Source organism: Dermacentor silvarum, chromosome 6 (assembly GCF_013339745.2).
Source record: "Dermacentor silvarum isolate Dsil-2018 chromosome 6, BIME_Dsil_1.4, whole genome shotgun sequence".
In the NCBI taxonomy this organism is placed as follows: domain Eukaryota; kingdom Metazoa; phylum Arthropoda; class Arachnida; order Ixodida; family Ixodidae; genus Dermacentor; species Dermacentor silvarum.
The window spans coordinates 38999008-39012532 of NC_051159.1; the positions used below are offsets into that span (position 1 = coordinate 38999008).

The 13525-nt window shown below is 44.2% G+C and overlaps 1 protein-coding gene across 2 annotated transcripts in view; it reads right to left on the reverse strand.

The window, feature by feature from the left end:
• The window catches only part of LOC119455435 (kinesin-like protein KIF23), a 70172-nt gene that overhangs the window by 18489 nt on the left and 38158 nt on the right, over positions 1-13525 (reverse strand). For both annotated transcript variants that reach the window (XR_005192942.2, XM_037716838.2), the window contains exons 15-19: positions 13064-13213; positions 11864-11974; positions 11195-11366; positions 3002-3063; positions 1916-2009 (exon numbers count right to left, since the gene is read on the reverse strand). Coding sequence is in view for 1 of the 2 variants with exons in the window: in XM_037716838.2 (XP_037572766.1) it covers positions 1916-2009; positions 3002-3063; positions 11195-11366; positions 11864-11974; positions 13064-13213 (589 nt within the window). In the remaining variant the exon portion in view is untranslated. The remainder of the gene's footprint in view (positions 1-1915; positions 2010-3001; positions 3064-11194; positions 11367-11863; positions 11975-13063; positions 13214-13525) is intronic.

Sequence of the window (13525 nt, forward strand, 5' to 3'; positions counted from 1 at the left end):
GTATGCGCCGTGCTTACGCCGCTCAGTTTCCGTTGAAGCGATAGACCGCACGAGCCTTCGCTTGCTGCGGCGGCCGCACGTGGGGAAGAGCGGCCGCCGCAGCGAGCGAAGAGACAAAAGGTAAAGCACAGAAGCAACAAAAGCGCCACCGCTTCAAACTCTTCGCGCCCAGTCGCGACTTCCGCGCTGTCCGGCGCCGCGTCCGCACCTCCACACCAAAAGAGAAAGGAAAAACGCGCGTGACTGCTCGCTGTTCTCTTTCGCGGCCGTCGGTGGGGCGGCGTGGTGGGGCGGCGTGGTGGGGCGGCGTTTATTCCTATCGACCGACGCGGATCGAAAATCAATTCGTAACAACCGTTCTCTAGCACGTTGCAAAGTAATGGGGCTCGGCTGGGACCTCAGAAAAATTCGTATCATCCAGAAATTCGTATTAGCCGTGATCGTATCATCGAGATTCCACTGTAGTGGAAATTCAGGACTGTATCAGTCTGCTATTTAAGAACTTCCAGTGCCGAATATTTAGTGACCTCAGCACTTATACAGTGGAACCTCGTTGATGCAATCCTGTTTAGTACGATTTGCTGGCACCTAAGTTTGCGGTTGAGAGAACGGAAAATGACCCGATACAGCTGCGTTTTTTTTTTATGTCATTTATATGGTCCCGGAAAACACAATCTTTCGACACCAACACCCAGAATATCATCAAACTGTAATCGTACGATATGTTTTCCGGCCCCTAGACCCCATGTAAACAAAAAAAGGTGTGGGGCACGAGCGATGGAGAGCAGCAGGCACCCACAACGGCAGCTTGCCTGAAGTTACCGCCCACCCATGTACCACAAAAATGCCACGGTGCACTCGATTTCCTACTTCGGTACCAGCAAACTTCCTCACAGGTCGTCGCACACTGCCATTCACAGTAATCGCCACCAACCCACTGCGATAAGCATCTTCACCCGTCTGTTTCACAGCATGTGTGGCGCAAGAGGCCCACAGCATGTTTTTAATAGGCTATAACCCAAACGCACATTGTTTCCTGCTGCAGGCGGCATAAAGTGAGTGTCACGTTTCGCTCTGGCGGTATCGTGGCATCGTAATTCCAGCGCTGCCCACCAGCTCAATTTCATTTTGGTTTAATATCACCGTCTTAAAACGGCAACACACATCTCGGGCCGCTTGGGCCCCACGAGCTCAACACACATCGGCATCTCATGCCGCAATGATTCTCGCCGAGTAGACACGTCAAAGCTTCCAAGATGCTCTGCCCGAAGAAGCTGCTGACCCAGGCTGAATTTGAGGAGCGCAAACGTAAGCTTGCTGAAGCCACAAAAATGTCAGCACGCGTCTCGGGCCGCGCGGGCACCACCAGATGCTTTCTGTCGCATTAAGTAGATGTCAACTTGAATCTGCCAAATTTTTTAGTGGCTTCAGATCGTACATTTTCCCAGTTAGTACATTTTTTCTCACATTTTTTTTTTCAATATGCATGAACGAAGTTCTACTGTAAATGAATAAATAACTTGTGCTTGGCTACCACATTCGCATTTGGGACAATTTTTCTTCTTAGCCACCTTGGGCTATATATTACTTCGCCTCTATAACCCCAGCTGACATGCCCTAACAATGTTTTTCTCAACAAAGTGTGGTAAAAATCTGTTTCCACACATAACAGTGGCACATCTCTGAACAAGCAAGCTTCCAATTTAGGTGAAATGTTTTAATGAAGACTCGTCAGATGGCAGCTCAAAACTAGGCCCATTGAAATTCCTGGACTTTGTGCTTCTGTGGAAGCATCAAGGTGAGTGCGGGAAATGTTCCTATTTTTCGGAATTGCGCAACATGCAGATGTCGCTGCATGTGAACCAGCAGTTCAAGCGGCATGCAAAGCAGCCAGAAGATGTATCAACATTCTCACCTGTGTCGACAGTGCCAGCTGGCTTGTGGTCCACCCACATCTCGGCACCAGAAGATCTGGACCGCCTGTGGCGCATCATTGGAGGCATGGCAGTCTGAAAGGCACCGAAAGCATGCAAGAGATTTTTTTTTTTTTGTGAACGTGAGTGGAACAGAAACGATCCGTGTCCACTTCCAACGTTGCCTGGCACAACTGCACAGTTCTTGTGGGCAAACTACTTATCAACTGTGTCGAATGCAAACAGTTGTAGGGAAAAACACGAAGCAAGGTCATTGGCTACTTTGAGTATTATAAAGGTTAAGTGCATTGTTTTTAAAACATGACTATTCGTACAGAACATGAGACATGAGGTCTTGGGAAAGGCACCAATTAATTCTATGCACTGAAACTTTACATTGGTTGTAACAACTAAATGTCACCATAAATTACAAAATAAAAGAGGGTGTTACGTGAACGACAGTAAGTGCATGATGATGGGTGTTGTTCATGCTAGTCAAGAGCACCTTTTTCATTTTGCAGAAATATATGGTAAATAATTGTTATTTGCAAATATTTGATAAGCTTACCTTATCAGTAAGGCATCAATGCAAAAGTTGCGGAGGATGTTAAGAAGTGACTGATAACAGCGTTTAAGGCAACCAGGTCTTGTGTGGTATTTTTTTCCGACAAAAAAAAAGAAATTGTGAAATTTTTGCATGTAATCAATATTACATACACAATAAATTGAAAGTACCTAGGTCACGGTCGCAGGTTGTTCCCTGCCGAAAGCCAAATGGAATGCCCAAAGGACTTGCATAGCCGTTATAATTGGACATTTGATGGACATCTCTCAGACAACAGGCAGATACGCCGAGATGGTCCACAGATATCCAGAAAATTAAAAGTTAATGTCAGGTTGTCATGCAATGGCTATCCTTGGTTACTTCACATCGTTTTACTCGTTTGAATAAGCTTGCGAGCATTGCTATCACCAAACAAGCAAACAAAAGCAAATAAACTGCCACAGTTCAGTTCTCTTACTGCACCTGAGCTATGTCCACAGAAATATCTCTATGAACACATGGGCTGTAAAGAAAATGCAATGACCTTTGGCGTGCCGCAAAGCCTGGGCTCGGAAGTCGCTGCTGACAGTCCGGTTGCCGATGCTCCTGAAAAAGAGAAAAACACATGTAACAAATAAACAGTGCAACACTCTTATTCATGATTCTGGATGTCTCGCAACACTAGAAAACACAATGGCCCTTGTAGACACAACGGACTGATATCAACACGTTCAGAACACAAGCGCACCAAGATAACTCCAGACCGTGTCACAACCCTGCTGTACTTGGGCTTGGGTTCACGATGACAAATGCGAGAAATGCCACTGCATGACTTTACAGTGAACTTTAGGGGGAAGTTGGGTATTGCAAAGTCTAGTCAACCTCACTGCTATGTGAAAGTATTGTTTACCATAGTTTGAATTGTGTAGTCTGAAGGTGCATAGTAGGTATGAGGGACATCATAGCGGAGAGATCAAAATTAATTTCAAGAAACTTAAGTTCTTGAACGTGTCCCAAAGCAAGGTACACGCGTGTTCTTGCATTATTACAATAACTGTCCACAGAATACAGAGTGTTTACAACGCTTATTTTCATAATCTTTATAGTTTTCATAACTCGCAGTCATCTTTGTTTTCCGGGCTTTGCCTTGTGTCATAGTTTCACACATTGTTCAAATGCCTTTCTCCTCCTTTTTCTTTTGTATTTACACTGCGCTTTGTTGAAGGTACACTCTTCTTTTCACAATTCTTATTTTTATGCAGTTTTTTTTTGTAAATTATTTTATCCTGCAGTTTTTTTTGTTTGGTTTTTAATGTATCCGTGCGCCAACGCTCAGACCTTAGGGTTGTTCCTGGGCACGTTAAATAAAAATGACTGATTGACGATTGACTATTATATAAAAACAAAGCTGATTTGCCATATTTATCACCATAGTTACCTACCAGCCCCTTCCGCAGCAGTGGTAGTGGTGTAGTCAAACTCATGCTGAGATTTATCTGCTCTGTACACTAACAGATAGCATCCAATCCACAAGAGCTTATTAATTAGAAAACAGTAACCTGTCATTTCAGCAAAATCATTTTTCCATCTGGAAACTAATATGTGCGCACATAAATGTTAATAGGCCACTTACATTTTTTAGTCATATACAAACAGAAGTTGAAAGTTTTAACATACACAAGACTATTTTATGTTTTATTTTCTTCTGCAATTCAAATTTAGTATTCCTGCACAGGTTAAACACTAATCCAAACGTGTGTTTCTCAACAAAAAAGGATTGAGGAGAACCCCATTGTATTGCTCACGGTACCAATGATGCAAAGAATAAAAAAAATCACGAATGAGGTGCTGGTGATGTTCATTACAGTTGCCTTTGGCTTGGCTCTGCTTGATTATGTTGGCTTAGCTAACTAGCGTCTCCAAAAATTTAGGCAGACGAGGAAGCGCCTGCCGGCGACGTACTTGGCACATGGCCTTTTCTTTCAGCAAACTCTGTCCTAAATTCACAAGCGAGCCCGGTGTCGGAAATGGGCCCTTGTTTCTGCATGCCAAGTAAGATGCCCGTTGACAAACTATATTTCATTCTAGCTCGTATGAATGCAGGCTCCTGTGCACATTCCTCCATACCGAGGCTCGTGACATTTTCGAATTCACTTTACGGTGCAGGGTCAAGGCGCACTCGAGTCCACACCATGTACCAGAAAAAACTGCACCGAAAAGAGTCGAGGTTTTGCATGAAGCCAGTCAACATGCTGGTACCTCGACTTGCTTGTTCGATTTGTTTTTCTAGCTTCACCCACACAAACAGGGCATGGTAAGCTTTCTATGGAAATGTAATGAAACACTATTGCACTATATGCCAGCAAACTTGACATATCAACCAACCACATTCGTCACTATTTCATGGCTTGCTGCAGTTCACGCCAGCATCAATGTCACCAGCCATCTTCGTTTTTTCTAATTTTATAAATAAGTTACAGCTATGAACCCAGGTAGAATGGTGCATTGTATACTTGTAACATGTTCTGCAATGTATATCCAGAAGTGAGGTGCACAATTAACCAGAATGCCAAAATACATGCTGCAAGAAGAAAGCGTGTTTAGGTAAAAATGATTATTACTGCAACAGCAGTTAAGTGCACAAAACCAAGTTTGCCTTGCATGTCAGTCCTTCCCTTCTGTTACACTGACAGATGACTGTAACTCTTTGTCTTTCCGTTTATGTCTCCCGCTTCTCGTTTATCTTTTCATGCATTTTCTCCATGCATATTTCATAGTTGATGTTTATATAACATGTCAGGTTCAAATTATTTTGTATGTATAATGTGTGTTCATTGGAGGTCCCATTTGCAGTTTTTAATTTGGGACCTCTTCCTGCATATTACTGTCACTATGAGGGTGGACCCCTCCAATAAAATGGACCGTCTCCAAAGAAACTAAATTTATTTACATTCGGGAAAAATTCATCTCGTTCCCTTCAAAATAAACCCAATCGGTGGCAATACACTTGTGCAACCTCGGCTGCCACTGTTGGAAGCATCTCTGGAACGTCTCAACTGTGATGCTGCCGAGTACCTCCTGAGAAGCTACTTTCATGTTGTCCATGACTGAAGTTTTCCTTTATTTTTTAAATCGCAGAGATCCGGTGAATAGGATGAGTGGGGAATGACAGCCCATTCATCATCGTCGTCGTCAACCTATTTTTATGTCCACTGCAGGACGAAGGCCTCTTCCTGTGATCTCCAATTACCCGTCTTGCGCTAGCCGATTCCAACTTGCACTTGCAAATTTCCTAACTTCATCACCGCACCCCGTTTTCTGCCATACTCGACAGCGCTTCCCTTTCCTTGGCACCCATTCTGCAACTCTAATGGCTCACCGGTTATCTACCCTACCTACGCCTTACATGGCCTACCCAGCTCTATTTATTTCTCTTAATGTCAACTGGAATATCGGCTATCCCCGTTTGCTTTCCGATCCACACCACTCCCTTCAGGTCTCTTAACGTTATGGCTGCCATTTTTCGTTCCCTTGCTTTTTGCGCAGTCCTTAACTTGTTCTCGAGCATCTTTATTAACCTCCAAGTTCCTGCCCCATAGGTTATCACCGGTAGATTGCAATGATTGTACACTTTCCAACGAAAAGAAAAGAATTTAGCCTCCCATCTGTGGGAGGCTAGATACTGCATCACAGACAAAGCCACGTGTGCTGAAGTGTTGCGATCGAGAAATCAATCAACTGCTCTCCACAGTTCCAGGCATGTCCTTCACGCATCCTTTCTTAGTCGCCCTGAATACCTCCAAGTAAAATTCTTGATTGACCAGGAGGAACATATCTTTAATGCACAATTCCGTGAACACCAGAAAGAAAGAAAAAAAGGCCATTGTTTTCACACTTGAATGTACTTAGTGTTTTTTGGTTTCAGTGAACAGGCAGGCTTCCATTCACTCGAAACTTGTTCCATTTCAGGGTCAGAGCCATAGTGTCTTGCCACCCGTGATGATCTTCGAAAGTCTGGGTTACTTTCAATGCGATTTTTCATCTCCTGGCACAAAATCAAACGAGTGTTTCCTTTATCCTGTGTGCGCATGCGGGTAACAAGCCTTAGAGTAACAAGTCTCATATTTAAGTCCATGCGGCAAATCTGGTGACAACAGCTCCAAGCCAGTAGCTTCAAAGATCTTATCAATAGTGTAGCGATTATCTTCGTTGATTTCTCGTCAAATGTTTTAAACATTCTTGATAATATGCCTGGTTTAAGGTAGGTCGGAATGAGGGACGCTAATTTCTCCTCTACGAAATCGCAAAAACCAATCGGGGGGAAGTGGGGGAGGGAGTAATATTTTTGTCAGCTGTCCAAGATCATGTTATCTGGTGTCACTCCTTTAAGCCAGTGCTTAGCGAAGCCGAGACTTGGCACATGCTGCAAGATCAGTGTTTCTTCTCCTATCTCCAAGCATGTCTTGCATATAGAGTTGACCGTCACCACACCGAACTCCGCTTTAACAATATTTCCGTTGTAACAAGATGATTCTCCGCCAGAGGTTCATATAAATTTAGGCATAAGAATTTTTAAAAGAAAAAATCCAAAGTTTTCGTGAACTAGTGCCGAGACTGAAAATTTAATTTACCATGCAAGAAACACTAAGCTGAAAATGCTGCATGTTCTGGCACATAAAAAGACATCTACAAAGGTTAAATCATAGGTTGGCTCCACCAGAAACTGCCGCCATTCCCAAATCTCACCACACTGCCCAAGCATGCAGCCAGCCATTGCTCGATAGTGACTGCGTTGAGGCTGGCTTTCCTTTCCTGCTGGTTGAGACCGTGGGTGCGTTTCGCGTCCACCTGTTGCGCAGCCTGCATCGCGCGGTGACGTGAAGCAGATATGACGCGTTATCTTGACAGCCTTTGAATCTACAACGCTGTCAGTTAAGGCTATTTCGCAAATTCAGTTTTAAGCTTTCTGCACACACGAGCCGATGCCGTTGCATTCGATGCAAGTGGTCTAGTAAAGTGCACATACAAACTTGGTTCGTAGTAGTTGCTGGAGCTACTGTACATTCTTCCCAGGGGAGAAGAGTCGCACAAATCCACCATTTTGCACACAATATGAACTTAAGTTTTAAGGGAAAGTGTCGCTTCACGTCAGCTTGTCAAGACATGAACAATTGTGATTGACCTGCTCTACACGCTTTATCGAACAGTCGAGGACTACTTTATTACAAGCTTGCACATATGAGCTATGGTTGTTACATTTCTTCAGAACATATAAAAATATCCTCTTGCATATGCCGAGACGTCGCGTAGCAGTGGATCTATTTGCAAGAGCCTGGTAGCACCATCTGTTGAAACACATGAGAACCAGCAGCCCCGAACTAATGCAAAATTTGGTGTACAAGTGGCACCCTAGTATAAGCTGCACCCGCCCTAAGAACAGCCACTTTTGCAGAAAAGTTAACATGTAAATCACACCTCTGTACAAGATGCACGTGTTTCACGCATTGCGGGTTCGCACGCACGTATCCTCGTTGCGGCATGCCATACTTACCCGATACTGATGCGCTCAGCTACAATGGATCACTGATGTACCGGAAACTTTGGCCATTCAAGACATCAAGCGGCTGATGTAAAAGGCGAGCTGGAGGCGACACATCAAGCAAGATGCTCACTCGCTCTCCAAAAATGCTCGCTTGCGCTGATTGCTATCTCTAGCTGTGGGCCGGCACCGTGCTTTCATCAGCGGTTGTCAGCATGGCAAGGCAGGAGCGCAAATTGAACATCGCCTACTCAGTGACATGGGAGCCAAAACAAGCGTTCAGAAAGCGAGATGCTTGGCAATCTCGCACCCGCGCCAAAATCGTGCCGTGTTTTGATGTGTACAATCTATTTTGTACCGTCTACGCATGCATAGGTGCGTAAAACGTGAGCTTCTGCGCATTGGCAAGCACGCATGCTCAGAGTGCTGCCGTGCAACACCTGCCACCATAAGTAAATTTTATATATAAGTATTGTACAAGACGCATCGCCGAAAATTTTATAAAAGAGACATGTCTTATACACTGGAAAATACGGTATACAAGTGTTTTTCATGGGCGTCTCGCTAAGTCTGTAACGAAAAAGAACTGTTCCTAGTGGGAAAGACTTAATTCTAGATGGAGCTGCTAAAGGCAGGCTCAATGCTTACCAGTCATGCCCTGGAATTTCTCTAATTCCAGGGCATGACTGGTAGGAGCTAGTGTAAACAGCACAGGTGCAAGGGGATGTTTTCTGCTCTGCTGCTGCAGCATGTTGGTGCACATGGAACTGCACGATCATCAGTGCGCTTTGAGGGACTGTCCCATGAAAGGCCTTCCCATTTGACTTTGGAGTGCAGGCTCAGAATGAACACACTCAGACAGTCAAATTTTAGTTAACTTTGGTTCATCAGCATGTCGCCATAGATGAAGCATTCCTTGTATTCCAGCTGGCTGACATCGTATAATAGGAGCAATAAATGCCCTTTCGTATGCTTGCACTGCCCAGAGTCGTTCCCCTTTGCTGCCAAGAGCATTTCAACCAAAGAAAGGTTAGCACTGTAGAAACACGACACCGGGAACGAGATGCATTAAATTACCACAAGGCTGCAGGCAAGCCTTGAGGATGGATGGATGGAATAAACTTTATTGAAGTCCTGCAGATTGCGAACGAAGAGGACTTGAGGATTTCCGGAAAGAAAATATGTGTACCTGCAATTCCGTCACCCTGCTGCTTCTGAAGAGTGCTTCTGCAATAGCAGCTATGGGCTCACTCTCCCTAGTTGTTTTGTTGTCAGTTGGTTATCGTTGCGGGAACCCCAAATTGTTTTGCAAGAAATTTATCAAGTAAAAAGACATTGCAGCGCCCCCCATGAATTTGAACTCCAGTCCCTCAGAGTGGCAGTCCAAGGTTTCATCTCTCAGTCACTATGCTGGTGTTAAAGGAGAGAATACTGTGTCTAAAGAGCACGGCTGTGCTGCTGGTTGCTGCGATTGGCTAATGCCCCACACCCTATAGCTTACCTATACACTAGATCCAAGGTGAAGGAATTCAAATGAAGCCAGAGGTAAATTGTGAAAAGGAGGGAGAAAAGCTGTGTCTTTGCCACTGGGGAGTACCATCTCCGTAAACGACGATGACATTGACTAGTCAACATTGAAGAAAGTTTTCTTAAAAGCATATTTTTCGCATGCATCCATAAACATTTACACAAACTGATAGATGAAACAATTCAAGGCTTGCTGCACCGATAATAATGCACCAGCCATCGCGTCACTGTTTGGCATTAGGGGTTAGAACAGCAATTCTTTTCATTCACAAGGAGGAACAGATCCGCTTGGCTGCTACACCATCAGTGGCATGCAAGGCTTAGAGCTTCAGTGGCAGTTTATTGCCATTTTATTTTCTCCAAGCAAGTAAGTGACTATAAATGCCAAGAAGTCAGTCAGTTCAGACGTCTCACAGTAACCATTTCCATATTCTTCGCACATGCGAGTATCCAAGAATAAAAGTGATGCGGGCATTTGAACTTAAAAACAGCTCTAAAAGCGAATTAAATGAAGGAACTTTAACCTAGTGGCCGAACAATGAAATGATCAGGAGCACTTAATCGTGCCCAGTCATCCAGTTGTGAAGACCCATAACAAAACTGCTACATAACACTCTGTACAGAACAAAGCAAAATTCCAAGGCAGCACTTTGTCATTTCATAGTGCATAGAAATTGTTTTCATGTAGGCAATAAGCCCCCCCCCCCCCCCCCACACTTTTTTTTTTATGTGCTAACACATAAAATCAATCTTTTTTTTTTTCAATTGATAAATTATACAAGTTCAGCAGTGCACGCTAAAATAAGCGCAATTCCGTTCAGCCCAGAAGCAGTTTTTCACAGCAATGCCAAGCCAACAGCCACATGCAGACTAGGTCTCTAAACAATGGTAAATTTTCCGTTCTGCTTGCCTTATTAAGACATGTCAAGAGAAGCCAAACATGTTTACCTTGGCAATTTATACATTATGCAATAAAATTACAACGTGCACAAGCAAAAAAATTCTCATTCTGCTGACATGCACAAGCAAATACATTAAAATACAGTCAAAGCATGCACATCATTTTTAAGGAGTCATTCGAAGTCATAAGAGTGAGCCACACAGCATGCCTATGCTACGAAAAAAAAAAAAGGTAGGTGGTCACCCACTTCATAAATGCATTGTTACATCTACAGCCAATTGATGATAAAAAGCATATATTAAGAAAATGCAGTGCAAGCACTTTAATACTACATGATGATGATAGAATGGTTCACACAAACATAATACAGAAGCAGGCAGGGGTCTAAAAATTTTTCACACACATTAAACCAAGGACTCAATAAAATCAATGGACATGATTGGTGCGTAAATCAATGTCACCAGACTAAAATCACTAGACTGAAGCAGCTTTTTCTTTTTTTACAGTTGTAACAGCGAAGCAGTAGCACATTCACCTTCAAACAAAGGATGTCAAAAGAATAAAACTTGCACTGCAGCGACAGCTCAATAAAAAAAAAAAAAAAAAGCATGCAGAGGCAAGAAGGCAGCACCGGCCTAACACAGAAGTTTCTCAAGTGGCGCAATTGCACATTCACACAAGCAGCAGCCATGCATTCCCAGCGAGCCCACAAGAAGCTCCGCCAATGTTTGCCTAAAAGCAGTGCGACTCTTCAGCGGATCAGGACTCACTGGCAGCAGCAGAGCGGGTCAACACGGCACTCTCTACCGGCGCGGGAGGAGCAGACAGCTCGGGCGCATCCCAGTCGGCCGCGTTGAGCACTTCCCGCAGGATGCGGAACTTCTCGTGGTTCACGCTGAGCTTGGCCTCCAGTTCGGCCTGCTTGTCGGCGAGCAGCTGGTTCTGCAAGTGGTACATTTATACAGTGAAACCCCACTTGAACAAACTGCAGTCAGTCGGATGAATGTCTGGCGTCTACCGCCAAGGTGCCATTGTAATAAAATGAATATGCACTTTAAAAATGTCAGTGTCGTCGCAGTTGCACAAACCGCACCCGAGCCCACGAGCCGGGAGTGGTGCTTCTGCATGTGGAAATTATTGTAGTTCCAGCATTGCCCCAAGGCAACGCTGGGACTACAAGGGAGGCCGTAGTAGAGGACTCCAGATTCATTTTAACCACGCCCGGTTCTTTATTGTGCACATAAATTGAAGTACACTACCATAATTGAACCCATGACTCCATGCTCACTTGCCCATTTCATTTGTGCCTAACTGCACAAATGAAATGGGCACGTTTCTGGGCAAGTTTCTGGGAAATGGGCAAGTAGAATATAGTAGCTTCTATGAACAGTTACGATGAATCTCTAATGTAACACGAAAGGATTGCACAAGCACCCTACCATGGCCCGCTTCATCCTCTCCCGCTCTAGCTGGATCTGCTCCTGCATCCGGTGATGCATCTGGACTTTCTCCATGGCCTCCTTGTTCAGCTGCATCTGCTTCTCATCCAGCTGCACACGTTTGAAAGGACGGGGTTGTTCATATCAACTGTGCTACCTCACAGCACAAGCACATTTGCCAGTAGCGTAGTTAAGGACAGAAATGTACGTATGCTCTCAACCATGATCTAACTCTCTTATGTGCACCAGTGAAAAGGTAACTAAGCAAATAGCACTGCATCAGCCACATCAAAAATTTTGTTCGGAGTTTGCATTTTAAAGTTTTGCAGCAGGAAGTGAACGAAGTGAAGCACGAGGAAGAATGAAAGAAAATGAAGGAAAGATGAGTGCAAAGCAGTTTCACTGATAAGAGTCACAATACATATCTAACAGTGCACACTTTTGGTCAACGATGCCACAAGCTGGCGAACTGGAAAAGCTTCCACAAGGTTCTGCAAAAGAATGCTTACTTTGGCTGATTGGTACTTGTTGCAGCCAAATACAGTAACAGTGCAGGATAGGACAGATGTAATGAAGAAATGAAATGGAATAAAAGACAAAGCATTCATTCTGTTTCTGCTGCTCTGCACAGTTATTCTGATTAGGGTAGCTATAACACATACTACATAGTACCAATTACAGTCAAATCCTGAGAATTCGATTTCTCTTAAATTGAATTGATGGACAATTCAAACTGCTCTGTTGGTCCCGGAAAAACGCCATGTATCTGAATAGAGAAAAATTCCAGCGAAGTCGAACTCCAAAAACAGCGCAACGGTTATTTTGAACGAAATTTCTAACTCCCATGGACCGATTTTTGGACAAACCAGTTGCGGCGCCATAGTGAGGACCGAGTAAGCGCACAAGTCTAAAAAATTGGGCATCTAAAAAAATCTGTCGGCAACTGACATTTTTGCTACCAGAATATAAAAAAAAAATTCGCTTCACTACGGAAGTGCTGCGAGCACTGCTTGCGTGACGTCAGGCCGAGGACTCGCGCCTGTAGTTTGCTACAGTTTAGGTGGCGCCTGGACGAGGCCTCCTCCAGCGTTTCCGTTTGTTTGCTCTCGTTCTCTACGCTAGTACACTTTTGACAGTCCTTTCACATATTTTTCTTATGTTTCTGCAAAGGCAAATAAAACAAACATCCACGCCTCTGACCATGTTCTCCACAGTCTTCTTCTGGCGAAACATGCCTTCCAGCTCCAGGTTGAGGGCTTGGACAGACTGCTCCGCGTTGGACAGCTTTTTCTCAAGCAGAATCACCTGCTGCTCCCGAGCCTTGAGGTCCATCCGCAGCACCTTGTGCTCCTTGGCAGAAGAAAGACACCAGAGCAAAGGTCATCAGTGCACAACAAAAGCACGCACTCAGCCATCTGCACCTGATGTGCCTTGGACTGGTTAAGCTCATCACAGGTTTCTCCTTACTATGTGAAGCTCTGAAGATAGAGATAATCAGATTGGTTCTGCAAAAGCTCACAAGGTGAAGAAAATTTCACGAAAGCTAAAGTTGGCACCTACTGGAAAGAACACAGAGCTACATGGGAAAGAATGAAAAATTAGATTCCAGCCCGCTGTTCAGTGCTACTGGTTGTTGGAATGACAGTAAGAAGCAATATCAAC